This window comes from Saccostrea echinata, unplaced genomic scaffold (genome assembly GCF_033153115.1).
Source record: "Saccostrea echinata isolate AGI-Se365-2 ecotype Australia unplaced genomic scaffold, CSIRO_AGI_Sech_v1 ptg000033l, whole genome shotgun sequence".
Classification (NCBI taxonomy): domain Eukaryota; kingdom Metazoa; phylum Mollusca; class Bivalvia; order Ostreida; family Ostreidae; genus Saccostrea; species Saccostrea echinata.
Genome location: NW_026889782.1, coordinates 30,526,122 through 30,554,093, shown reverse-complemented (window position 1 = coordinate 30,554,093; position 27,972 = coordinate 30,526,122). Strand labels below are relative to the sequence as shown.

The following is a 27,972-nucleotide window of genomic DNA, read 5'->3' as shown; positions in this document are numbered from 1 at the left end:
ACACTCACTTTGTTTAGGCATGCCATATAGTAAGATTTATTTTGTACGAATCCAATTTCAACTTCCTGTTTATCTGTGCGTCTGTCAATACCATGCATAACAAATTTTCATCACAGTTTTCTCAGCAACTACTCATCGGAGATGTTTGAAATCTTAGCACACTCTTTGTTTAGGCATGCCATTTGGTGGGATTCATTTTTGTACGAATCCAGTGTCAACTTCCTGTTTATTCCTGTGTCTGTCCATAGCTGAACTTGTGTATATTCACATCAGAGGGTATATTCACATCAGTGCTCAGAGCAGGGGTATTACTAGTGAGCATTGGCTCACCTACTTCTTTACTTTATCTATTCTTAATAACTTATTATGACTGTATTCTTTTTTGGAAGTGAGGACCAGTCCTTTGGATGAGACAGTATAAACTAAGGTTTAATGTTGCAGTAGGTGCTGCCACAGAAAGATCCCTCATTGCTCAATGGCCTCAAGTGCAGAATACAGGTCTATATTTGCAGCCATCGGTCGACAACTGGTTGGTCCAAACATGAGTGAAAAATTTTCAAAGGGACGTAAAAAAAACCCTCACTAGTTCAAATAGTCTCAAGAGCAGAGTACAGGTCTATATTTGCATCCTGACATCAACAACTCGTGGGGTTCCAATTTGAGTGAAAAATTCTCAAAGGGACGTAAAACAAACAAACAAACAATAACAAACAAAGAACATCATACATTCACAAACAAATAACTGCATTACTGCTCAGACCTGAAATAATCTGCAACAGAATCAATGATTTTTTTAGATTTTGTCACACGCACACTATTATCAGCTATCTCTGACAGCACATCCTGCACTCCCTCCCTACCATTTCTCTGATATGCAAGTTGTAAGTGGGATAAGGAGAGTCCACTGCCGGCAATCTTATTTCCCATTCCATTCGAAATTACCTTTTGGTCCAATAAAGGCCTTAGTGTACTCATTAGATGCTTTGTTGTGTTCTTGTGATGAAACACGGCAACGGCAGAGTTCAAGGTGAAGGATGCAGCAACTTTGACTTCATGGGAGGGTCCTGTATGATCGACCAATCTCTTCAAGGCTATGACATCCTGTAATGAGTCATGCGCACTGTATTTGTCTTGTAGAATTTCTGCAAAGAGGTGTAACTGCGAGTATGACGAAAGGTTTGGATGTGACATTTTGAAAAGAGGAATTGTATCAATGAAGCCAGTGACTGCAGATGAAAATGTCTCCAAAATGTTTAGTTTACTCAAAATGTTGAAGAGCACAGGAAGGTCAAACACTTTAGAGTTATGCCCAACTAGAACAACATCTGGACCCGACATCTTCATGAAGTCCATAAACTGGATCAGAGCATCTTTAATGCTGACTGTCTCAACTTCCTCATGATTGTGGTACATTTTATTGTTGACTACTTGTATTCCAGTTATTTCTGTAGCTTTTGATGTCATTGGTTTTTTTGGAATGATGTACTTGTTGAATACCTCATCATTTCTAACTGCAGATAACTGCACAATATGAGAATCCCTTGCTGAAAATAAAAACAAGTATATTCAAGTTTTTGAAATTCAAAACATAAAATATCCAAACAAATCCATTGATATATGCACTATTTCAAAAATTTTGAAACAATGAAATACTAGTTCCCCCTTTCCCCAAGCCTTAACTCCTGTCGAAAATGCTTGAACTCTTTCAGAGTATGCATTTTCTTTTAATTCAGTGTTGTCAGATTAGGAAAAGTAAAGTTTTGAAAGAACGATATAAAACATGCTCAACTACCAATACCAGAATCATAGAGGTTTAAAAACTTCTTTTATGCCATTTCAAAATATGCATTTGCTTTTATTCAATATTAGCAACAGAAAATATATAATTTTTGAAAAACATATATTACCTCTGTATAAATTATGTGCATTTAGTTTCATTGGTTTTTGTCCCACCCACAGGCCTCTGAGGTGCAAGAGTCATAACATTTAAATTCCTCTTTACTCTGAAGATGCTTTATACCAAACATCGGGGGGGGGGGGGGGGGGGGGAGCCATATAGTTTTCAGGAAGTTAAAAATGTTTATTAGTTTACACATGGCAGACAGTGGACAGGGACCAATTACAAAAGGTCATATGAGTGTCTCAAATCTTCGAAATTAATCATGTTTTCATACATTCCTTTTGCATATGCTTCCCATACATCTGGTGGATATCAATCAGGAAATAAATTTTGAGATTACATGGGTGTGATATCACAATTGTTTATGACTGAAAGTGTTGTCATGGAGTTTTGCTGCTAAGGCTCGGAGATAGAATATCATATTCAATCATTTCCAACCGCAAAACATGATAGATCCTTCTTTTATAGAATTGTTTACTTGATCGTGATTCCCATATCTTGTGATAAACACTTGGTGGTTTTTGTGACAAACAGATTAGAAATTTTCTTGCTGTTTACAAAATGCTGGGTTTATTCCTTCGACATGCATATAGAAGAAATACTGGAAGAGTGCCATAACCATCAGCATTGACTAGACATTCAAAACTCATTTAGGTTCTTACCGAGTCCAGTAGTTTCCAAGTCGAAATAGATCTCTTCAGCATTTAACAACTGACTTGAAGGAAGATGATCATACTTTGGAATTGTTTTTGGAGCTGGAATTTCATCAATGTCCGAGGCATGGTGGAGATCACATCCTGTCAAATAACTGACACCTTCCCTTGTCTCTTTTGTAGAAAGACTTTGAATTCTGTAAAGAAGTTGTATATTGTAAAACAAATAATTCCAAATTGAGGTCTTACAAGAGGCCTAGCAAAATAAACACTCACCTGATGTACAGCCAATAAAAAAAATTTACTTAGTAAAGACTGGTTGCACAGTTCTGATAGAACGTTTCAAGCTATTCTAAACCACAATTTTGTACATTACAGGGTGAAAGAAATTTCAGTGACCACTTGGCAAAGCAAATAAATATGAAGCATAACCATTCATCTCAATGAAGATTTTGCTTGTCCCATATGACTCACTTTTCCAATATAAAATAGATATTCAACAATATAGTGAAAAATATACCTCCAAATGAATTGGAAAAAAATATTTATCAAACCACTGGTTTATTCATTCCAGAAAATGTCCTCTTCATTAATTTTATACTTATATCAAACTTTTTATGACAATTTGCAACCAGAAGAGACTCACTATTTATAACAAGCATAAATCTTTGGTGATTCAGAAAACAATAGATCTTAGTAAGATTCAAGAGTTTTATTCAATTCTCACTTTAAATATATACTTATCAGCAGGGACATCCACTTGTCCTTGGTTGGTTTTCACTTTTCAGTTAGACAAGAGTTTTGTTGCACTCTGACAAATGACAATAAAAGTATACTAGTACCTCTTGGCTTTCAATTCTCTCCTTCTCCTTTTAAATTTCTGTGTCATTGAAATGGCCTTCTGTCGTTTTCTTTGGAGATCCCTCAGAATGCACTGTCTTCGAGTATAGTAGCCAGGAGAGAGGCCTAATTTCTTGTTCACCTTTAATAAGGATATAAGAATCCATTATGTTCAACTAAATATGCAATACATTCATTAATCTGCTTTTGATTAAAATTTGCAGAATTTTAAAATCTAAGAGATTAATATTCTCACATAACAAAAGTACACACAGTAGAAATATTGTTAGGAATATATGTAATGCAAACAACATACATTATAAAACAAATGGATCATGGGCCTTGATGGTCACCTTTACTACGGCTACTTTGGCCCCGCCCCAAGCTCTAACTTGGGACTAAACTCGCTCCTTTTTTTACCATTGGCCTTGCTGTTTTTCACTTGATTCCCCCCCCTTTGTAGTACTTATTGTGGCCCCACCCTACCCCAAGGGGTCATGATTTGAACAATTTAGAATCTACACTACCCCAGAATGCTTCCACATAAGTTTCAGCTTTTCTGGCCCAGTGGTTCTTGAGAAGATTTTTAAAGATTTTTACTACATATTTCAATGTAAATCTTGGATTCCCTATTGTGGCCCCGCCCTACCCCCCAGGTGTCATGATTTCAACAATTTAGAATCTACACCACCCCAGAATGCTTCCAAATAAGTTTCAGCCTTTCTGGCCCAGTGGTTCTTGAGAAGAAGATATTTAAAGATTTTTACTATATATTTCAATGTAAAACTTGGATTCCCTATTGTGGCCCAGCCCTACCCCCGGGGGTCATGATTTGAACAATCTAGAAACAACACTACCCCAGAATGCTTCCAAATAAGTTTCAGCCTTTCTGGCATAGTGGTTCTTGAGAAGAAGATTTTTAAAGATTTTTACTATATATTTCAATGTAAAACTTGGATTCCCTATTGTGGACCTGCCCTACCCTGGGGGTCATGATTTGAACAATTTAGAATTTACACTACCCCAGGATGCTTCCACATAAGTTTCAGCTTTTCTGGCCCAGTGGTTCTTGAGAAGAAGATTTTTTAATGACCCCACCCAATTTTTGTATTTTCTTGATTATCTCCCCTTTGAAGAGAACCTGGCCCTTCATTTTAACAATTTAAGCTCTTCTTCACCCAAGGATGCTTTGTACCAAGTTTGGTTAAAATTGGCTCAGTGGTTCTTGAGAAGAAGTTGAAAACGTGAAAAGTTTACAGATGGACGGAGAGACGGATGACGGACAACGGGTGATCAGAAAAGCTCACTTGAGCTAAAAATTAACATACCTTTATAAGATATCTGTGACCTTCATTTTTCTGAGCTACACACGCAGCAACTCTATATCTGAGGCTTGAAGAGGAGCTGTAATGATGGGTCTTTGGGGCTTTTGCAGACACCATTCTGTTAAAACTCTCATTTGATTGCGTGCTTCCTAAACATGAAAGACGATCAGAATGACTTGCATATGAACTGAAAACTTCTTTGAGATCATCCTGAAGGAACCTATCTTTGAGCGGTTTTCCATGTGGAAGAGACTTGTAGCGCAGGTTAGGGTTGTCGATGAACTTGCACCACCGTGCGGAGCAGTGTTCGTGATCTCCAAAGATGTGGTATGGTATTGATGAGAGGTCTTCTTGGATTTGAAGAGCATTTCCTTTTCCCTGTGCTATGGAGTAACTGAAGCACTTTTGAATATACTTTATAACAGACAAAGTTAGAGATGAATGTTCTTTCTTCAAGGTAAACAAAGAGTTTGTAAACAGTTTCTTCAGATGATTTTTATCAGACAACTTCTTGATATTAGCATTGACATTAGTTTTTAATCTTGCTATTGTGGTGGTATCCTCATCTCCTATGATTCCGTCAATGGTTATTCCTTTACTTTTCTGTAAATCTTCTACCATCTCAATAACCATATCTGCCTCCATGGCCTTTGAACTTCCCTCCCAGTTCTTTGAGCACTCATGGGCTGCTGGATTCTTGTTGGTTGTTTCAGCTACACTGCATACTCTGCAATTCTTTGACCTCACAGAATATGACAATACTTTGCCAGAGAGAGGGCCAACCATGGAACAATGACCTAAAAAAGTACATATTTTGAAGTAAAAGAAAAATTTAACACCCAATTTCAAAACAATGCCAATGGGTTATCACACTTTAGAAGATAATCTATACAAACGTTTTTCCTTTCTTTATTCCTCTGAATAAAATTCACCTAATATTGCTAATGAGAGTGCTTGCATATTGATTTGACTCATTAAGGCTCTTCCTTAATGAGTTTTTTCCTATAAATTCCCATGTAAAAATTATATCCCTTTTTGTGGCTCCATCTTACCCCCTTGGGGCCATAGTTCAAACAAAATTGAATATGCTTTACCTGAGCATGCTTGTATCTATACATGACTACTAATGGCTGTTCTTTGGAAGAATATTTTAAAATTTCAATGTACAGTTGAACTTTGGGATACATGTATCTTTTTCATAAAATGTTTCTTTCTTTCTATCATATAAATCCCCGATATCTTAACCGTGTATTCATGGTACAGGTGTGGATTTAAAACACTCTTTTTGAGGTAAACTAAATAAATATCGAAGGCATGGTGCCTGAAGATTTCTTGAATATTAATAGATAATCAATAGATAATCAGGGTCATATTGACATCGCTGCAATATGCCATACACATATTCGAATTTCTAGAGAGGGAGAGAGAGATGTCAACAATGATGCCGATCGATAGCCCCACCTCCTATAAATTTGATTACGTGACCTAAAAACCACTCCAGGTACATGCCAAATTCCGGAAGACGACACTAATGTATCGTTGCTTCAATTTTGATTCATGGCAAAAGGCCTTGCTTTTGTACAAATGTTCTACCTAATATAACCATGTATACGTAACTCTTTCTATTGCTTGCAATATATTTTGGATTCACTTCATTTACAGCTTGGTAGAGGAATTGCAAAAAGATCCAAAGGGCGTTAATTCCACCCATTCTTTACTGCATCTGTTTGCATACATATTTATTGGAATCATGTCCTGAGCAAAATTAATGCATAATTCATGGGGGACGCAGGCCAAAATAAATCACTCTATGCATTAATATTTGTTTCATTTTCCTAAAATTTGTCTATTTTTACCTGACAAACTATCATATGTCTTTCCACTTCCCCGTTTTTGCCATCCAGCATCTACAGCAACAACTAGTCCCTTTTCATTCATCTCTCTGAAAGATAGTTAAATAACAGACATCAGTTATTAGCCTGTGAACCTGTCTCCTTTAGAACACCTCCCTAATATGCATAACAATCTGCATATTTATCAGCACTAATTATGCAGTAGATGACTAAAACTAACATTTATAAGTATATCTAGTAACTGTGAAGCAGTATATAAAAAGTCATAAACTGTTCCAACCCAAGTTATACCAGTATATGTAGCTATTAAATTCACTCCTTATAATTTAATTTTTTAAATCAATAAGACAATTTCTCCTTCAGAAATGCCTTCGAATTGCACATATTTTAAAAGTAACACCAAGCGGATTGATACGTTTTTGACGTACATTAAGTCATTGTGACGTAGGCAACAAAGGTACCATAAAAACTAAAAAATTTTATCCAATCAAATAATGCGTTACAACCAAAATTAAATTTTTTTATAAAATTTTTTATAAATATTTTGACTCCATGCTGTGGACCAAAATGTAGACTAAAGGAGTTATATGATTTATTCAAAGTTTAATCAACACAACATTGGGATGCTTCAATATAAATATGATCAACATGGTCCTGCTGGGTTTTTTTTCCTTTACACATGCATTATGTAAAATTTGACTGCTCTGATTTTGGCTCAACTCTAACCCCAGTGCTAATAATTTTTTTTTAAAAATCTACTCTTCACATCTTAGATATGTGTTAGTAATTTATAGGATTTAGTGTGATCTTGCAACTCTATCTTATGTACTCCTTTATTAAACTCTAATCCGCTATTGTAGTCTCAACCTATTTTAAAAAAAAAACCATTTTTCCTATATATTCTTGAATAAAATTTGATCACCTTTTGTAAAAACCCTAGTCCTGGGGGGTCATGATTTTTACACTAAGTAATGAAGCTAGCTTTCACATAAATTTCCTCTTTCCTGGCCAAGTGGTTCTTAAAGAAGACTTTTAAAACATAACATTAAATTTTCTCTAATTATTAATTATCTCCCTTTTAAAGAAAACATGACTCTTCATTTGAACAAACTTGAATCCTGACCTTTCATTTGCACAAACTTGAATCCCTTTACCCAAAGATGCTTTGTGGCAAGTACGGTCGAAATTGGTTTGTGTGGAGAAGTCGAAAATGTGAGAAGTTAACAGATGACCACTACACATGGTTGCTGGACACCCTTTGATCACAATAAAAAGTGAGATTTTAAACTGAATTTATATTGTATACACACTCATTCATCATTCCCAGTTCCTTCTGCAAAGCATTAGACATAGACTCTGCAGCAATATCTTGGACAGCTCTGCCGATCTCTTTCTGTCTATTGTCTAGCATGGCATGACTAACAGGTGGTATATTCAGCTCAGAAAGGAGACTGTTAACTTGAGTTACACCAATGCCAACATGTACCATTGCTGTAAATACAAATTCAAAAATGAAAAAAAAAATATCAATCTAATTAAAACAAGAGGCTCTTGAACCACAACACTCACCCGAGTCTCATTTTTCTCTGTATTCCCAGGAAATAAAAAAAAAAAGATCCATACTGTACTCAAACCCCCAAGGGGTAATGGCTACCAAACTTAAATTGATCTACATAACATTGGGATGATTCAATATCAATATGATTAATATGGTTATATGGCTTTGCTCTTCTACAGAGAAGATGATTTTTAATTTTTAAAGATTTTTTCCATGTACTATTGCATTATGTAAAATCTGTTAAGTCCAGTGGTTCAGAGAACAAATCTAAACAAGAAGTCTGTGAGCCAATGCTCACTAGTAATACCCCTGCTCTGATGTAAATATATGTTCTCATGTAGAAACACAGATATAGAGAATTTACGGATATAGTGAAGTTTTTTGGAATCCCCAGCAAAATTCCTAACAAATCCTAAGAAAATATTACAGCTATAACAAACTCTGATATAACGAATTTACAGATATAGCAAACTGATTTTGTGTCCCATAGAGATTAAAAATAATAAAAATTATATCTTTTATAATGAATTTTTATAATGAATTGCAAATTCAATATATATACTTTAACAAATTCGTAATACATATATAACGAATTACGGATATAGCGAAGTAATTTCACAGGTCCCTTGGACTTTGCTATAACTGAGTTTTACTGTATATACACAAGTTCAGTTGCGACAGAAATTTGGTATGGACAGACGCATGGATAAACAGGAAGTAGACATCTGATTCGTATAAAAATGAATCTTACCATATGGCATGCGAAAACAAGAGCACCGCTAAGCGGAGCATCACCTCACAGAGGAACTTCACCAGTAATGGTAATGTCTCCATACGAGAGAATAATTCTCAAGAGGAACGTTAAGAAAGATACAATCACCTAGTTATCAAGGGCACCCACCATTACTATATAAAGTTTACAATAAGGTAAAGTACATAAAATGTATTGCAACACTAATTAATTTTTTAACAAAAGTCAAAGTTGATATTATATTGGGGGGGGGGGGGGGGGATGGGGGATCCATTTTTAACAAAAATTAAAAGTGCATATCATATTGGTGGGGAGAGGTGGGGGCATAACATGCATACGTAATTGGGCAGTTTCCCTTATTCCTAGCAGAAACATATCACGTATGCTCTAAGTTTCAGTAATTTACCTATGCAATATGCATAAAATCTGAGAATACCTGTGGAAGCAATATTTTTTCGTAATGAAAAATAACAATATGTCAGTGTTGAGAGGTCAATGAAACTTGCGAAATGTCTTTATAGCTTTCAGAAGAAATAAGGATAAATTCTATATTGTAAACAGACACATGTGGAAATTTAATAATGAAACTGCAACGTTCATCAAATTATTTCAATTACTCAGTGTCAGAGATGACACTTTTAATTCAGACAGATTGTCTCAAGATACGCACAATAATATGACAATATAAATATGCAAATACATAGTAGAACTTACTGAAGCGAGTCTATCGAAGCGATCCGAATTTACCAGTTTGATTAACAGGAAGTGAGTATTGTCAAGTCGTACATAAAATTTCAGGGCTTGAAGGTACGCAATATTTAAAGAAATATTTCACTGATTAACTTGAAAATGAATAGGATTTGTCCTTTCACAATCCCACATAAGTATGTGGAAGCTGAGATTTGATAGTACAAAGGTTCTCCTTAAATCTTGCCAACAAGCTGTAACGGACACACTAACACACACACAAACACACACATATATGCACAGTAGCGATGCTATATCCTCTCCGCAACTAGCTGCGCGAGGGGATAACAAAGAGTGTGCTAAAAACACAAGGGTAAAACAGTTTACCCCCCTCTCCTTTGGAGCAGGGGTATAATTTTGTAAAGTTAACAGACAGACAGATAAATAGAAAAACTTAGATCAGAAAGCTCAAATGAGCCTCTGGCTTCAATAAGTTAAAAATGGCTTCTCAACAAGTTTTTATTCTGAACTAAACATTATATATATATATATATATATAAATTCTTTCAAGTTCATGCAAAACAAGTGGCACTTATGAAATCTTTGAACAATGGGGAAAAACCTATACGTACAAAAATGAGCTAAAATTTAATTAGGCTCTTGTGACCTGACAAAAATTAATATATGTGTATCTGATGTAGGGGATGTGTAAGTGAAACTTCTCACCTGCTGATAGTTTTGTATTTACATCCCACACTTTTCCATGTTTTTTCCCCGTTTTTACATGGTTAATATGATTACACTTTGTATTGCTGCAACAGACCTGAAATGTGAATGTAAAACCAATGAATCCCCAGTTACAGGTCACTGTAATAAATTCATTCACCGTTAATGAATATCAAATGCTGGGGAAAAAAAGAATTTCAATATGCATTATTTCAAATATGATAAAAAAAAATATTGTAAAACCTTTCAAAACTTTTAATAAGGACATGGAATAATGCCTATTTTACATTGAGAAAAATCCATGAAAAAAAACCTTTCAAGCTTTCAAAGTTGTTTTCTAACTAACTGGACATAAATTTATGAGTTTATACCTTTAACAAAGAAGCTAAACCATGTGTCAGTACAGAAATTGTGTGTGAAAGTTGCAATGGTAAGCCACATTTACAACATCCCCGCAAGCCCTCAGCTAACACTCCAAGTTCTACCACTCTCCTTCCCTCCTTCCAATCCTCAGATGTAGTCACTTCTCCCCCATCCACCACCTCCTCTCTTTCCAGTATATTTAAATTTGGCAATTCTATTAATAAAGAATGAATAAATAAAAATTATCACCAGGATACACATAACGTTCTTTACTATCTACACATGCTGACAAGTTGACTACTTTTGATACACTTACAACAGTTCATAGTGCCGATATACAGCATATTTTTGACATTTAAGAGGTAAGTATATGCTATTTAGCATGTGCATATATGCATAACAAAATTCATGCATTCATGGTGTTGGGATAGTTAACTTGACAGGGTTGTGCATCCAAGTTCTGCTGTTTTGTTCCATTTTACTAAGAAGTAACACAATATAAACAATTTATTTCTATTATTATGGTTTTGGGCCAGTCTTTTTAAAATTTACTGGCCCAATGTGACAGTGAAAGTACTAGACTGCTGAGTTAAAAAATTGACCAGTAAAAATTTAAGCGATGGCCTGAGTGGCCAGTGAAAAAAAAAGTAATTATTTTTAGTCCTGGACCTGTTATAAGATAAATAAACCATCCTGATCAGTGGCGGATCCAGGAATTGCATAACAGCGGGGCGCAGTAGAAGGCAGGGGGTCTGGGGGACTGCATTGACCCCCAGTGGGTCTAGGGCAAAGCCCTGGTGGGGGCCTGGAAGCTGATGAATTCTTACAAATAAGAGATGTTTTTTCCTTCATTTTAAGATAATGGACATAAAAGTTCTACATACAAAAAATTCAAAAGGGGGGGGGGGGGGGAGCTGGCCCTGTATCCGCCTTTGCTGATAGAGATTTCCAAAGTTTCTCCAAATATGTTGTTGAAATCCATTTTATTTGTTTTCAATCTCTTATTTGCTATGACATCTCAACCACACATACATGATGACACAGCCTATTCACACTGTGTTACGAAAATACAAACAATTAATGAATAAAGGTTAAGGGAAAATCAAAGAAAATGTAACAACAGAAAATTCAATGTTTTGTAGTTGTATATGGAATTTATTTCAATCATGAGACAGGATTTTTTTTTTAAAAAATAGATTTTCATTTGTGTTTTCAAAGACACTTGTGAAAATATAAAAAAAAATCCTATCCCACTAGTGAAATAAATTCCATATTCAGCTACAAAACATTAATCATCTGCTATGTATCATGATACACTGGAACTGCATCTCAGTATTGTGATAAATATTGTGAGATTTCACCTTTCATACATTTTTGCATAATTTGTGTCATACTGTTTTGTAATGTAACTTTCCATCACAATGTGAAGGGATCAAATGAGTATATTATTTCATCAAGCTTTAACATTTTATAATCTTTGAACCACAGCAATGAACAGCAAAAGTAAATTAAAAAAATATATCTTATATATATTTATTACATGTAGGTTAAACTATAAAAAAATTAACATATAGGCCTATGACTTAAAATGTTATAAGGACTAGAACGGCGCACTGTAATGGACATCATGTGCCTTCCTTTAATATTTCTAAGATAGATCTAACATAGATGCAGATGTGCAAACTGGTTTTTTTTTTTTAGATATGATACACGTATGTATACAAACCTTGATCATGATCAATGTTAACAGGAGTTGCACTGGCGGAGTAATTGTGGTCTCTAAGAATAGCTCCCCTAATCCATCGGGTCAATTGCCCTGCAGATACTTTTTCATATCTCTCCTTCTTCGTTTTCGAAACGAACCCATGGCGTCTGTACTTTGGTTTCACCATCTTAACCAAAGTTTACGCGCCGAACGTTACTTCACGTCTGCTTTTTACTTACATTATCGTAATCCGTCTCACATGTCTTAATTTTCCGCGAAATATAAAATAGTTATTATATGTTTTCTTCTGGCACAAAAATCAATATTATGTACTTTCTACGGATAATTATTATAATTACTTAAAATAAACTATTATTTTTCTGTCATACTGAATTCTTTATTAAAACGACATTCAGACCAATTTCCGGCAGTTCGAGTTGCGCGGTGTATTCAAATTCGTCAGAAGCGAAACACCTTAATTTAAAAAGTCGTCGATATATATTAATGTCGTTTAAAGGGCAATGGCAATAGAGCTTTTCTTTGAGAGATGTTTTTGAATAAGTTCTGCTTCATAGGAATACTCATTCATGTACGTCCCCATGGCATTGCAAAAGACAGAATATTGCATGATAGGTAAAACTCAGGAAAGAGAAAACTTTATACCACATTAATCCATATATTATTGATAAGCAGGAGTGCTTTTCAGTTTCCTATGTACCTTGCAAAAAGTCATTTCCATTAAATGAATAATTAACTTTATGTTCATGAATATCATTTTGGGATTAATTTACAGAAAAACATGATATTTAAAAGAGAAAATCAGCGACAAAGTATGATTTATTAAGCAGCAATGAAATAATGAAATCTAAAGACAAACTTCAAGGTACCAATAGAAAAAAACAAACAAACAAACAAACACAAAAAAAAAAACAAACTGAGAATTCAAAACAAACACTACGATACAACTCAAAAATGATATAGCGAAATTCAACACTAAACACTGTGGTACAATTTAAGACAGAAATACTGAAATGAAAAAGGTGAAGATCAGAGACGAACGCTCTGGTATAACTTAAGACAGAAATACAGAAAATCAAAGACAAACACTGTGGTAATTAAAGTTAAAACACTAAGCTATAACCATATTTCTATGTGAGTGAAAAATTCTCAAATGGGACGTTAAACAACATAAAATCAATCTAAGCTATTACTTTAGAGTTAAACGCATAAATGCATAAAATAAGTACTGAAAATTAAAACAAACACTAAGGTCTTTAGAAAGAAATACTTAGAATTACTTTTGCAAATTCAAACGTACATGAATGTTTTACTGAGCCGTGCACTATATAAATTAAAAATAACTGTCAATTTCACAAGATGAACCTACACCATTCAGTTATCTGTATGGACACTGATAGAACTTGAAAGGTTAGTGAATGACAGAACTCCTTTAGTTAATTTCAGTTAATTGAATGGCAGAATTTTATCCGATGTGTGCAAATTCCCCACACCGGCTTTTATCTTTACCGTGACAACAGATTGTATATTCATTTATTGAATTATTCGATGTCCACAAATAATTCTGAACTTAATGTCGATGCTGGTTAGATGTTCATTAATCATGAACATTTCCATGAAAATTTCCATATTTTCATACAGTACATTTCCATGAAAATCACAATATCCAGGAAAAGAAAAGAAAAACAAGCAGAAATATGACGTTAAAAACTAGATTCAGCTCAATAGCTTCAAAAATTTGTGGCATTTGCTAATAATCAACAGAGTAGAATTTTAATATCATTTTGCTAAAAAAAAAAAAAAAAAAAAAAAAAAAAAAAAAAAATCCCTACCTACCTACCCTAATTTTTTTGGAGGTGTAACCGGAACCACACATATTTTGTTGTTTGGCCTAATCAGTGATGTCATAATTCCGGCTGTTCTCAAAAATGGATTACAACTAGCAACAAATATTTGAATTTGTAAACTTTTATTATATGCACGATAAAAATTGTAAAGGGATGATGGAGAAAAATGTCCTAAGCAGAAAGTGCTGCCTAGTTTTCATTCGTTAAGGATAATTAAAAAGTTTGAACAAAATATAATGTAAAATTGAAAAACAGTTAAATTCTGCCACCCCCCTCTCTCCCCCCCCCCCCCCAAAAAAAAAAAAACATTTATTAAAATGCATCTTTAAATAACAAAATTAATATACACACTTTGGGGGGTCTAAAAAGCTAGATTTAAAACAAGAAATCTGTCAAGTATCCAGTGAAAATGTACAAAACAGTGGTCAAAAATTTCTGAACACGAGTCTTTCAAGTTATTAAGGACAACAGTAAGGAAAACACTGTAAGTATAACATTTTAGGAAATCATTGCCATAGAAACTGGAATGAAGAATGTTGGATACTTCTGACTTTAAATAATAATTTTGAATACCTGTTGATTAAAATAATATATAAAATGTGTATGTAGCTTTTGTTGTAATTTTTCTTTCTGCCTGTGTGACATATATTGTTAAACACCCTGTATAAAATACATATGTATCTACCTGACAATGCAATGATACAAGCAGGTAGAAGCGTTTCTTTACTCCAGCGAATGGTGACTTTGGCATTCACCTCACAGGAGGAGATGTCAAGTCTTCTGTTTGTAGGAATAACACCCGTAGCATCTTCTTCTAAGTAATATACTGCAGCCAAAGTTGGAATTTTAGCTGTAAGAAATTATATTTGCTTTAGTCTACTAAAATGCATATCTTTTATCTGGAAATATTTGAACAGCAGTACACCTGTATATTGTAACGAAACCGAGGGTATAAGGTTATTACTTAATCAGTTAATCGTGGGCCGCTGTTGGTTACTGGTAACTGGTCAAGGTTGAAATGGTTGTCCACAAAGTTTATACACAATCGGAATAATGACCAATTGTTGGTCCACTGAATAATTGGCGAAATGACCAAATTTTAGTTCACTATAATATCTGCACTAGAACCGTGATGAATAACACGTTGTAAAGTTTATGATATTTATTAAGACGACCAAATGGTTCAGTTATAAGCACAATGATACACTTGGCTGGTACAACGTTATTTGGTTAATACAAAGATGACGAACTAATGGTCAATCCAGGACGTTTCTACTCTAAATGACTCTTCACTAATGATTTCGTATACATAGATTTGGTACTGTTTGTACATACCACTGTCTTACACCCGAAGTAGACGGAGTCGCTACCCACTGCAGACTGACTTCTAAACACAAATCAGCTGTCTTTAATAGACAAAAGTTGTTATGATGACGTATAAACGTCAGATACCAATAACGTCACAATCAATATCTAATTTGTAAGTTAGCGGGTTTTGACCACTAAAATTACTTAATAACGTTGTACCTATATAGAACGTATACAACATTACGCTTTGTAATTACAATACATAAATCAAATTGATAAAGTTCAAATAATAAATCATTATTCAATTCTTTCGTTCATTGTTCATTGACAAATATTTTAGTAGTTTATACACATCGGGTTCAGGGTCCGTTTATTCGGAATTTGTCAACAACAGTTAATCCGAATTTCACAGGTAAACTTATCGAAACGTAACAATACCCCCCTCTTAAGTCGAAACGTCCTCGTTTCGGGGTGCTTAGTCAATCAAGAATTTTTTTTTATATATATCCTTTAGAGATACACGTTACAGAGATAGATTCTCATCTGCTTCACAACGGAACAGCTTCATCTGGTCATGATGCACATATTTTGGTTTCTCGGCTTTAGACTTTTTCACTTTGTATATCAAATCGGACACAGCACGTAACACTACATAGGGTCCATTCCAATGAACCTGAAGTTTGGGACATCTTTCTTTGGTCCTTGATTTTGATGCAACCCACACATGTTGTCCTGGGGTGTACTGAATCTGGTTTGCCTTGGTGTCATATTTTCGTTTCTGGTTCTCGTTTGCGAGTAACATTTTTCTGCTGGTTTTCTCATGGATGTCCTCTAAGTTGGTTTTCATCTTGTCGACGAACTTATGGCAGATTTCAGGACAAGTTTCCCATAGATTGTGACCATAAACAAGGTCAACAGGTAGTTTTATCTCTGTACCAGAGTTTAATCTTGCTGGACTGTATCCTGTGGTCTCGTGAACTGACGATTGGTAGGCAAGCATCAGAAATGGTAAAACTTCATCCCAATTCTTTTGGTTAGGTTGTACATACTTGCTTATCATATCTTCTGGCGTTCGGTTGAATCTCTCTATTAGGTCAACACTCTTCAGATTGAATGGGGTTTTTCTTCTTTTCTTTATTTGTAACATCTTACACAAGTCTTGAAACAACTTCGACTCAAACTGTTTGCCTTGGTCAGTATGAACCTGGAGTGGGACTCCATACCTTGAAATAAATTCATCTACAAAAACCTTTGCAATGGTTATTGCCTCTTGGTTTTTGACCGGATAAGCTTTTATCCATCGGGTGAAATAATCCGAAATGATAACAACATACTTGTTACCCATCTCATTCCGTGGTAAAGGACCAAGGATGTCAATGGCCACTCGTTCCAGTGGTTCCCCAACTAAATACTGACCCAGTTTTCCTCTGGCTGCCCTTGGTGGATTCTTCCTTGCTTCACAAACGGTACAACCTCTGATATGCTTCTCAACATCGTTTTTGTAAGATGCCCAGTAGAACCTTTCTCTTATCTTCTCGGTAGTTTTGGAGATTCCCAAATGTCCACCCGTAGGATTGTTATGTACCAACTTAAGTATTTCTTTTACACAAGCATTTGGTACCACCATCTGGTAAAAGATTTGTTCATTTTCTTCCCATGTCCTGAAGAGTACTCCATTTTTTAATGTTAGTCGATTCCATTGCGACCAATATGTCTTTAACTCTTTTGGTTCTTTAGCTATTATCTGCCAATTTGGTCTGTTGTCCTCCGTCTTCCACTTTACTATTTTCGCTAATATTGGATCTGCATTCTGCTCCTTTTGTAGGTCTTCTTTTGTCTTTGTCATGTACCAATTTCGAGTGTCGGTTTGGTCTTCTTTTAACTTTAATACTACATTATCATCATCCTCTTTGGTCTGGTCGTTTGTCTCCTTCTTATCACAAGGTTCACATAGTCGATGATTTAGTCCATCACTATTATCAGGTAGTAAAGCTCCTTGTACGGAAATTTGGAACACATGACTTTGTTCAATGTTAAGGTCACATGATAATTTCTTGTTTCCAAGGTAAGAGTTCCTTCACCCAAATGTAACTGACAGTTATGCTCTTTAAGAAAATTAAAACCCAAGATCATCTGTGCTTCAACGTCAGCGACGACCACTCTATGTTGTATAATTTCCCCATTGACACGAATCTGAAGTATTGTCTGACCTTCTGGTACCACTAGTTCACCGTTTGCCATTCGTAAGTTATTATGGTTTGGTGATAATTTAGGTCTTACACATCTATTTATCTCGTAATATTTCTTTGGGTGAATAACTGTGATAGCTGAGCCAGTGTCAATAATACAGTTAATTTTAACATTGTTAACAAACACATCCATCGTTAATGAGTTATTATTGGAACCCTTTATTTCAAAAACATGTGGCCCTTTCTGTTGTGTAGTTGACGTTAGGCCGCCGACGTCAACTACAGTGCGTTTCCCTGGTTCTCAGGTTCTTTGGTCGTCAAGTTTTCCGCGTAATCTGTTTTTTTTTTTTTTTTTTTTTTTTTTTTTTTTTGGTTTCTGTGTTTTTCGTCTGTGAGGTGTCGTTGTAGCAATCTGCATTCACTTTTGATGTGACCATCTTTCTTGCAGTAGAAACAGGGACCTTTCTTGTAAAATTTCTTATCTTTGTTTTGGCTGATCATAGCTACTTGATGTGTATAATCCTCGTTTCCGTCTATGTACATTGGTTCCTCTCTCTGCATACGTACTGCAACTTTATTTCGCCTCCCCCGTGCTTGTTGAAAGGCCTCAAATTCCAATGCCAGTCGCACTGCATCTTCTAGGTTTTTAGGTCTTCCTTGAAACACTGCCCATTCCATTTCTTGGTCATTTAAACTTTCGATGAACGAATCTTTGGTTATTTGGTCACGGAAACCTAAAGGTGCGTTTGGATATGACCTCCTCACAAGTCGTTTTATGTCTTGCATTAATTCTGTGATAGTTTCGTTTCTCTTCCGTATTCGACTCTTAAGTTGTGCTTTATGAATCTCTGTTTGGTTTTCTGGGTCAAATCTCGCTGAAAGTGCGGAAACAAGGTGGCGAAAATTATATCGATATTCTGGTCGTAGATCACTCAACACGCTTAATGCCGGGCCGCGTAGACTAGTACCCAACTCTAATGCCTTTGTTTCCTCATCCCAGTAGTTTAATTGGGCGATCATGTCAAAATAAACTATGTAGTCGTTCCAGTTCATGGCACCATCAAATGTTGCTGGTTTTCTCCCTTTTGGTTCTGGTGTTCGCCTGAATCTGTGGTCATTGACTTGTCTTGTGTGACCATAATTTGGTACACCGTACTCAAAGCTGCGCATGGTCGGCTGCAATTCGTTGGTTCTAGCGTTGTTAGTAAAGCTGCGTGATACCATCGGGTTTGACCAACTTGTTCTTGAATCTTCATAATCACGAGATTCGTCATATGAATTTTGTAGAGATGTATTTCTATATGGTCGATGTTTGTTCCGTATTTGGTCCTCTTCAGACGTGGTATTGGTACAAAATCGCACATTGTTTTGGTCTACATGTTGGCTGTCAGCACATGTTGGTCTCACTTGATTTTGTAATAAATTCATTTGCGACTTCAAAGTTTTTAATTCATTTAGAATTTTTTGTAAACTGTCTTGTGTACATGAATTTATTCCGCTGCCATCTCCTATTTGGTCGTTGTTATTAACCCGCAAAAGCACTTCTCTGCTTGGAGTACCTTCGATAAATTGATTTTCTTGTGGTCCTGAAATATGGTCATTTTCCTCCATACCTTCGTCGTTCCTCGACATCATTATTTTTTTTAAGTGTCACAATTTTCTTAAACAGCGGATCCCACCGCTGCCACCAATGTAACGAAACCGAGGGTATAAGGTTATTACTTAATCAGTTAATCGTGGGCCGCTGTTGGTTACTGGTTACTGGTCAAGGTTGAAATGGTTGTCCACAAAGTTTATACACAATCGGAATAATGACCAATTTTTGGTCCACTGAATAATTGGCGAAATGACCAAATTTTAGTTCACTATAATATCTGCACTAGAACCGTGATGAATAACACGTTGTAAAGTTTATGATATTTATTAAGACGACCAAATGGTTCAGTTATAAGCACAATGATACACTTGGCTGGTACAACGTTATTTGGTTAATACAAAGATGACGAACCAATGGTCAATCCAGGACGTTTCTAATCTTAATGACTCTTCACTAATGATTTCGTATACATAGATTTGGTACTGTTTGTACATACCACTGTCTTACACCCGAAGTAGACGGAGTCGCTACCCACTGCAGACTGACTTCTAAACACAAATCAGCTGTCTTTTATAGACAAAAGTTGTTATGATGACGTATAAACGTCAGATACCAATAACGTCACAATCAATATCTAATTTGTAAGTTAGCGGGTTTTGACCACTAAAATTACTTAATAACGTTGTTCCTATATAGAACATATACAACATAACGCTTTGTAATTACAATACATAAATCAAATTGATAAAGTTCAAATAATAAATCATTATTCAATTCTTTCGTTCATTGTTCATTGACAAATATTTTAGTAGTTTATACACATCGGGTTCAGGGTCCGTTTATACGGAACTTGTCAACAACAGTTAATCCGAATTTCACAGGTAAACTTATCGAAACGTAACAATATTATAGCATATATATATATATATATATATATATATATATATATATATATATATATATATATATATATATATATATATATATATATATATATATATATATATGATGGAAATGAGTGACTTTCAATCGGGCTCATTCCTATAATTATTACTAGCCCTGACCAAAAATTCACTAGCCCTGACCAAACATGCAAAATTACTTCATCAAGAATTTTAATGAGAACTTTTGAAACCATATTTAATAAGGATATTGTCTTTTGCATGTGTCAGTATTTTTGACAGACTTTTGGATAGGTCCTTTTAAGCCAATTGAGTTGGGTTCATCAGGACATTAGAGCATTATAATTATTGTAAATACATGTATTAAAAAATTAATTTAAAAACTATTATACTATATTTTTACCATGTTGATAGTGAACAATAGTGTCAACTACGACTTCTCAATTATAGCAGTGGCGAAAAATAGGGAATGTGTCATGTGGGGATTTTTTTTCTTCACACAGTGATGGTGTTAAAGAAATATTTGAAAAAAAAAATGAATCTACACTATGTAATGAAGTTTTAACTTTTCTGGCCCAATGGTTCTTGAGAAGAAGAATTTTGAAAGATGACAACAAATTTTTACTTATTCCTGGAAACATAAGTTTTAACTTCTGACCCAATGGTTCTTGAGAAGAAGAATTTTGAAAGATGACAACAAATTTTTACTTATTCCTGGAAACATCAGAGTTGGGATCAAGTGTTGGAAGACTTGATCTCCAAAAACTGCATGGGTATTGTCAATCAGAAACTCAAGCATCTTTTTAATATCAACCACAGAGTACTTATGTGTACAATCATAATGTTTTTATCAAAATAATTTTGTAAATGACTAATGACAAGGTAAGTAAATTTACGAGTTCCATTTTTATTGGAAAAGCAGCTGTCTTTGATGTCAAAAAGCATGGATTTCAATATAACTTGGGGAATGGTTGTATAAAATGTTGAAAAATCGTACGTTTTGATGTTATTGCTATTAATATTAAAATTAAGAAGGTACTAAGATGATATTTACCACTTCTAACTTAGCTTAGAACTTTTCTGTCCTCAATCTCCCCTATTTATGTTGCAATATACCATTATTACTTGCATATGGAGCTGATGTTGATTCAATACGCAAGAGCATGCTCTGCGTACAACCAATTTCTAAAACGAGGCAAACTATTAACAAATAAGTTAATGAAACAAGAATATCAACAGTCTCGTTTAAAGTCAACATTTTGCAAACTCTATGTCGATACAATGACCTTATCAGCAAATACAATCTATAATTAAGGCGAATGTTGACTGACGTTTTTCATACCAATTGTTAGGCCCTTACTTGTACACTGAATTGTCTTTGGATTTTTCCGTTTGCTTGATCATAACAAGGAGAAATTGTTGGATGTGACTGGTCGAGAGGGCTCTACTCCTGATTAGTATTTTCTCTGTGGACTTTCGAGTTTGATTATTGTTCGTTATATTCATATTTGATGCATTTAGTTTAATAATCTCTTTAACAAAGTAATTGTATACATGTTAAAAAAGGTTATAAAGGTTTCCATAACGAATAAGTTTGGCCGTACTCAGTAATTGTTACCTTGCATGTATCAGATGTGTGTCCAATGACTGGCATAAAAATAAAATTTTTAAGCTGAATGTAGAAAATGACGCTAGTGCAAGGGCATACGCATGTTTGTAGACAAAAAAGATTTACCCATTAAAAGAGGTTACATCGTCTGCCTGAAAATTGCTGTGAGCTAGTTTTTGCTTTTCACGCAGGTGAGTTGAGGCTAGGTTTAGACATTTCTATGCAAAGGAACTAATTAAAATGCCCAAGGACTATATCTATTAAACAGAGAGAGTTAAGACTTACTGTCTAATACATACATGGTACCCATGACTTGAGATAGCCAGTACACATTATGACGTCATATTATGACGTCATTGTTCTTTTCTACACAAGCTTATAATGGACATCAACAAAAATGCTTCGGAGCAAGGGCAAACTCTATTTTATTTAACTGAAACAATGTATATTTAGCAGCAAAATATTCCAAAGATTGCTGGTATTGCTGCACAAATATCAACAGCTCAGTTGTATAATTTCTATTTGTAAAGTTTTAAGTTGAATCAGGGTAAAAAAAAGTACAGTCCGGTATAAGTTTCCTCAAATTCCGATCAAATGAGAAAATGCCTAGGATTTGTGCAGCAGTTTTATTTATCTATAGAATAATCTTCATAGAATTGCACAATTTTTTTTTGGTAAAATAAAATAGGGTAATCCTAGCTGTTTTGTTGATGTGTTTTATTACCTCCAATATGTAAGAACAATGACATCATAATATGACGTCATAATGTGTACTGGCTATAAGATATCGTGGATACTAAGTATGCATGAGAAAATAAATCAAATCTTTCTCTGAATAATTAATATACCTCTTATGCGTTTTTATTAGCTCATTTACATAGAAAAGCTTATACCTAGCCTTAACTCACATGCGCAGGAAGTGCTGGGCATATTTCAGATCGAACAGTCTAGTCTACGCCCTTGGACTTTTGAGGTTAATTGGAAATATGCTTATCGAGTTAGCAGTCTTCTCCACATTCCCTGTGGTGTGCAGCTTCATAGTGCCTAGATAAATTGACTATCTATATAATTGTTTCAAATAAATGTTTTGATTTTATTTTATTTATTTTTTTTCATTATAAGATTTAAGAATTGACGAAGATTTTGTATTTAATTAAGCATTTTCTAAATTAGTAAAACAATGGATCCACTAATCTGGATCACTTGTACTGCGTAAAGTCAAGGCTAGTAACGTCATTTATGACATAAGATTTGCTTCTTACTACTCGGCAGTATTGTTCTCAAATGGTGAGATTTTGCTTGCTTTAATAAATGATAGATAAAATAAATGTATGCAAGTTGTTATTTACCAATCATCATGTTGTTAAATTGGTTACCATTAACGTCTTTTTCTACTAAAATATCCAAATATGAAACAGATGTCTCAGACTCTGTGGTATCATATATTGCATGTTCACTGGGATATATAGTGTCGACATATGAATGTTATATCGACTAATATATCATCGTGAACTCGAAATAAAGGACACTACAAAGTCTGCCACATCTGTTTCATATTTGAATGTTTTACTAAGTACAAAATATTTTTGTATGTGACCATTCACAAGAAATGAAAAATATTTAAGAGTTCCTAATGAGGCAGCAGTTGTGAATCAAGTCAAAAAGCCTGATTAATAATTTATCGTGAGGAATGGTTGTATAAAGTGTAAAAAAAGTCATATGTTTTGTTGTTATTAGTGTGTGAAAAGAACAGAGAAAACTGGCGTCTGCACTAATAATTGTACGTAGAACTTTAATCTAAAGATAATGCTTTTCCATGTGTTTGTCTGACATTTGTCATAAATGTAATTTTTCAGTTATTGAAAAAATCTGACTGTATTTTCATACTTTTATATAATATTATAGATAGCAATTATATCGAACAAGAAAGCGTGCACAATGTCCCTTGAATTTTTATGGGCTACAATGCAAGACTTTCTTTTCAAAGCACCATTGAAACAATGAGCCTTTTTTTTCTGTTACGTAAGAACTGATCTATGTTCCCTGAAGATTTACTGTTAATCCTTCTTTGGTTTCTCACAATGAATAGTTTAATACATGTGATAAATCGTCATAACCGTCGTGGACGCTTTCAGAGAGCCTTTCAGTTACTCCTTGTCACGTGACTATTATACGTTGGTTTTGCAAAAAAAAAAAAAAAAAAAAAAAAAAAAAAAAAAAAAAAATGAAATATAACAAAGGAAAACATTACTAGGCATTACTAAACAAATTAATTTGAAATTCATTATGGGACAAAAAAAAAAAAAAAAAAAAAAAAAAAAAAAAAAAAAACAGCCTTATGTAAACCTGTTCTTTTCCCAAATATTCATTCCATCGATTTTCAAATCTGTCAATAAGCAATCCTCTTTATGCATCCTAAGCCACTAATTACACACCTACCAGGAAGTATAGCATGGATTTCGATATCATTTTGACTAAAAATGCGCTTAGCTATACATCAGGGGAAAAGAATAAAACATTACGTCATCCTTGTATGGTTATTTTAATCAATTTCCAATTAAAATTTCAACGGTTTCTGGAATTCAAAAACATTCGTAAAAAATTATCATCACGTAAAACGTGCACTAACATTTCATTTCTATTGTGATATTTAGTAACAGATGACCGACTGTTCATCAGCATAAGAACCCAGTACATACTGAGCTTCTTCAGTTGTTGACTAGGCTTAGATTACATCCTTATACACAGTTATTCCAGTCGGTCAATATGTTCCGAATAAAGTCCTTTTATATAGCGTGCTCTTTGCCAGCCTTAATTGCATCATTACTGTGTTCTCTTTCTGATTATTGTGAAAAGAAACTAGAAAGATACATAGAATACGATAATGCTGTCATAGCGAATTCCTCTTACATCAGAGAAGAAATTCTGGACGTAAATCTGGAATCGTGTGCACAGAAATGTCTTACCTATCGCTGTGCGTGTTCAGCAATTTTACATAACAGACGGATGCGATCCTGTAAACTATTGAGTGCCAGGTTGAATCTCCAGTCTATTTCACCTGGTCCCCGTGTGGAGGGCTGGCAATATTACACCACTCCAAAAGGTAAAAGTTAAAAATATTTATATAATATGAATTTATTATAATTTATTTCTTTAACATAGATTTAACATAGATGAACATTTTTGTAGTGATCTAGTTCATGAGCTAGATCAATCTTTGGAATTATAGGACCACACGTAGTTGAATTCAAAATGAAATAAAGAGAAAAGACAAAGTGTCATGAAGATTGTATAAAGCACATTCTACAACTCTGAAACTAACATGACTGCCCTAAGTGAAGAAAAATCAATGTAGATAGCACAAAGACATTCACTTTTAGGAGACCCTCTTCCGCTCAACCCGGGGTTGAACTCTCGACCTACGGAATCTGCCTCCTAGCAGTACAGCAACATCGCGCTAGAACGCTCGGCCATCTAGGCAAGTCAAAAAAACTAGCTTTCAATACCGATGGAATTCTCGCGGCACATAAACTTGCAAAAAATTTGAGAACCACAATAGGAAGCCAAGAATATGTGCATTTTTACAAAAGGGGTGATGAACTTGTCAGAAAACCTCCTCAAACTGCCTTCATTTAACTTGTCAGAAAACCTCTTCAAACTTCCTTCATTTAACTTGTCAGAAAACCTCCTCAAACTTCCTCCGTTTAACTTGTAAGAAAACCTCCTTCTTTCGTTTAACTTGTCAGAAAACCTTATCAAACTTCCTTCATAAAGTTATCAGAAAATTTAGTTTGATAAATTTACTGCAGATAGATGCCACCTTCCCGCCAATCAATTCTCTTTATTCTCCCTAGAAGCATTCTTCATATTTTAATCTGCTTTATGAAAACAACAAAAAGCAAAATTATCTCCTTTTGTTCATAAATAATTAAACAAGGAACACTATCATCACAAGAAAGACACAAGGTTATCTGTTTTATCTTATGGAGTTTGTTTTATAAAAAAAAAAAAATCAATTTCGTTACAACGTGTATTGGTAGCGATCCTTTAATAAAACTAATGTTCAGATAACTGTATCTCTCACTTCCATTCTCAATGACCATGTAGTGTAGAGCAGCGTCGCGAGAATTCCATCGGCATCAAAGCAAGTTGCCTAGATAGCCGAGCGATCTAGCGCGCTGTTCCTGTACTGCATTCCGTAGGTTGAGAGTTGAAAACCGGGCTGGGGCGGAAGTGGGAAGTGGGTATACTTATAAAAGCGAATTTCTTTGTGCTTTATATATATATACGAGGGTTGTTAGAAAAGTTCGCGGACACATTGATTTACGGAAAATCTATTGTTTACTGTGAAGTATGACTTATGCCTGATTAAATTCCTATCTTTTGTTTATTAGTATGAAAAAAAATCAGGTCCATTTACTAAAATTTTGAAAATTTACAACAATTTTTACTATGCGGTCATAGGATTCACGGAGCAATCCCTTGACGTTAAGTGACGAGAGAATCAGATTTCAAACCCGTTAAGCTTTTTCATAGTTCTAAATATCTTTCATTTCTTTCGAATTTTCTTGTCTTTTTTCTTCTTAAAAGTTAAATATCTATATCAAGACATGTTACTTTTCCTCTATAATGTATTTTGTGCTGTTTCGGATATTAGTGAGATCTTAAAATAATAGTCTACGCAGTTAGGAGATCAGGTATGGAAACAATGCACATTCCATAGCCGCAACGTCCATGCGATAAGTGGGGTATTGAGGTATCGATGGAGTTGATCATTGAAAATGTTAATCCTTCCATTCTTACAAAGCTACTACATTTTGAATACTTTTGTCCTTTGTACGTGTAGGCAATTTCCAGCAACATCAAGAAGCATTTTAGTTTATTTTAGACATTTTCCTGTCTGCACGCATAAATTTTAGTAGCTCGGTGCTCCATGACGTTCCATAACGTTCCCATTCTTGGCTTTGTTTTTACGCGTTGATTATTTATAAATGGCTATAAAACAGTCATACACCCTCCAATTTAATTCAAAATTTTGGCAAGTGACGTTTCATGATTACTGTAGCGACAGGTAAAATATAATTCTTTCTGCGCTACAACTGTGCAATTTTTTATTTCAATAAAAAGTCTATGTAATGTAAACATGCGAAAAAGTAGCATGCTCTGTGAAGCATGTTTTATCAAAATGATATAGCTATATATTTTTAATGATCACAGGAAAACACCAAATCTTTTTATATTTATTGGAAAATAGGTAAAGTTTTTACCTGGAGAGTTTAACCGGTTTCATGGAAATAGCGCGCTCACAATTGAACATATATATATATATATATATATATATATATATATATATATATATATATATATATATATATATATATATATATATATATATATATACGTTTATTTAATAGCTTTTTGAACATGTAAATGTGATCATGTAAAAAGTAAATGATTTTGCATACATTTTTTCACCTGTGAAATGAATAAGGAATCGTAATTTTATTTCCTAAAGCAAATAAAAAGTCTGCTCTTTTCCTAGAGTAAAATAGTATTCCTTAGTATTCCTAGTATCTCATTATGCAAGCTCAATTCATCCAATTTAGCTGAATTGTTGTTTTAGTAATCACGTTTTTGCTTCATTTAGCTTATAAATTTAGCCTGACGCCAAAATATATAGTTTCCATTGCAAGCAATCCTACTCTCCGGTCAGATAAATAATTATTCCACAAGTTCGCAAGATACCTACCCGATTGTTTGCAGTTTATGCATACAACCTGAGAATTTCTTCAGCCCATGTTTTCCCAATAAAAAGAGAAAAAAAGGGGGGAAAACTTAATGGTATTTGAAAGTAAAATAACTCACGAACCTTGTCTCATCACACGAAGATTCTTTTTTAAAACACAGATTAAAGGACATTTTCCATAGCACACAATTTTGCAATGCTCAAATTTTTATTAAGGAACAACTTTCAAATCAGCAATTATCCAAAAGCAATCTTATGTTAAAAAAAAATAAATAAAAAATTATGAAAAAAATGAAAAAAAAAAAAAAAAATAAAAGTAATAATAATAATAAAACACACCACAAAATTACTATCGTACTGCACTTTTTGCGAAGAATACTGTCTTGAAGAATACT

General features: G+C 34.3%; 2 protein-coding genes across 2 annotated transcripts in view; one reads left to right on the top strand and one right to left on the bottom strand.

Moving 5' to 3' along the window:
* LOC133199119 (perlucin-like protein) overlaps positions 1–27,972 on the top strand; it is an 87,242-nt gene that overhangs the window by 9,926 nt on the left and 49,344 nt on the right. The gene's annotated exons all lie outside the window — the stretch shown is intronic.
* Positions 309–12,836, bottom strand: LOC133199106 (uncharacterized). Its single transcript, XM_061334979.1, has 9 exons — positions 12,383–12,836; positions 10,665–10,870; positions 10,294–10,390; positions 7,882–8,062; positions 6,575–6,660; positions 4,722–5,515; positions 3,396–3,535; positions 2,563–2,750; positions 309–1,544 (listed from the first exon to the last, which is right to left on the bottom strand). Exons 1-9 carry the CDS (start codon positions 12,546–12,548, stop codon positions 748–750), a joined length of 2,655 nt encoding a protein of 884 aa, XP_061190963.1. The 5' UTR covers positions 12,549–12,836; the 3' UTR covers positions 309–747.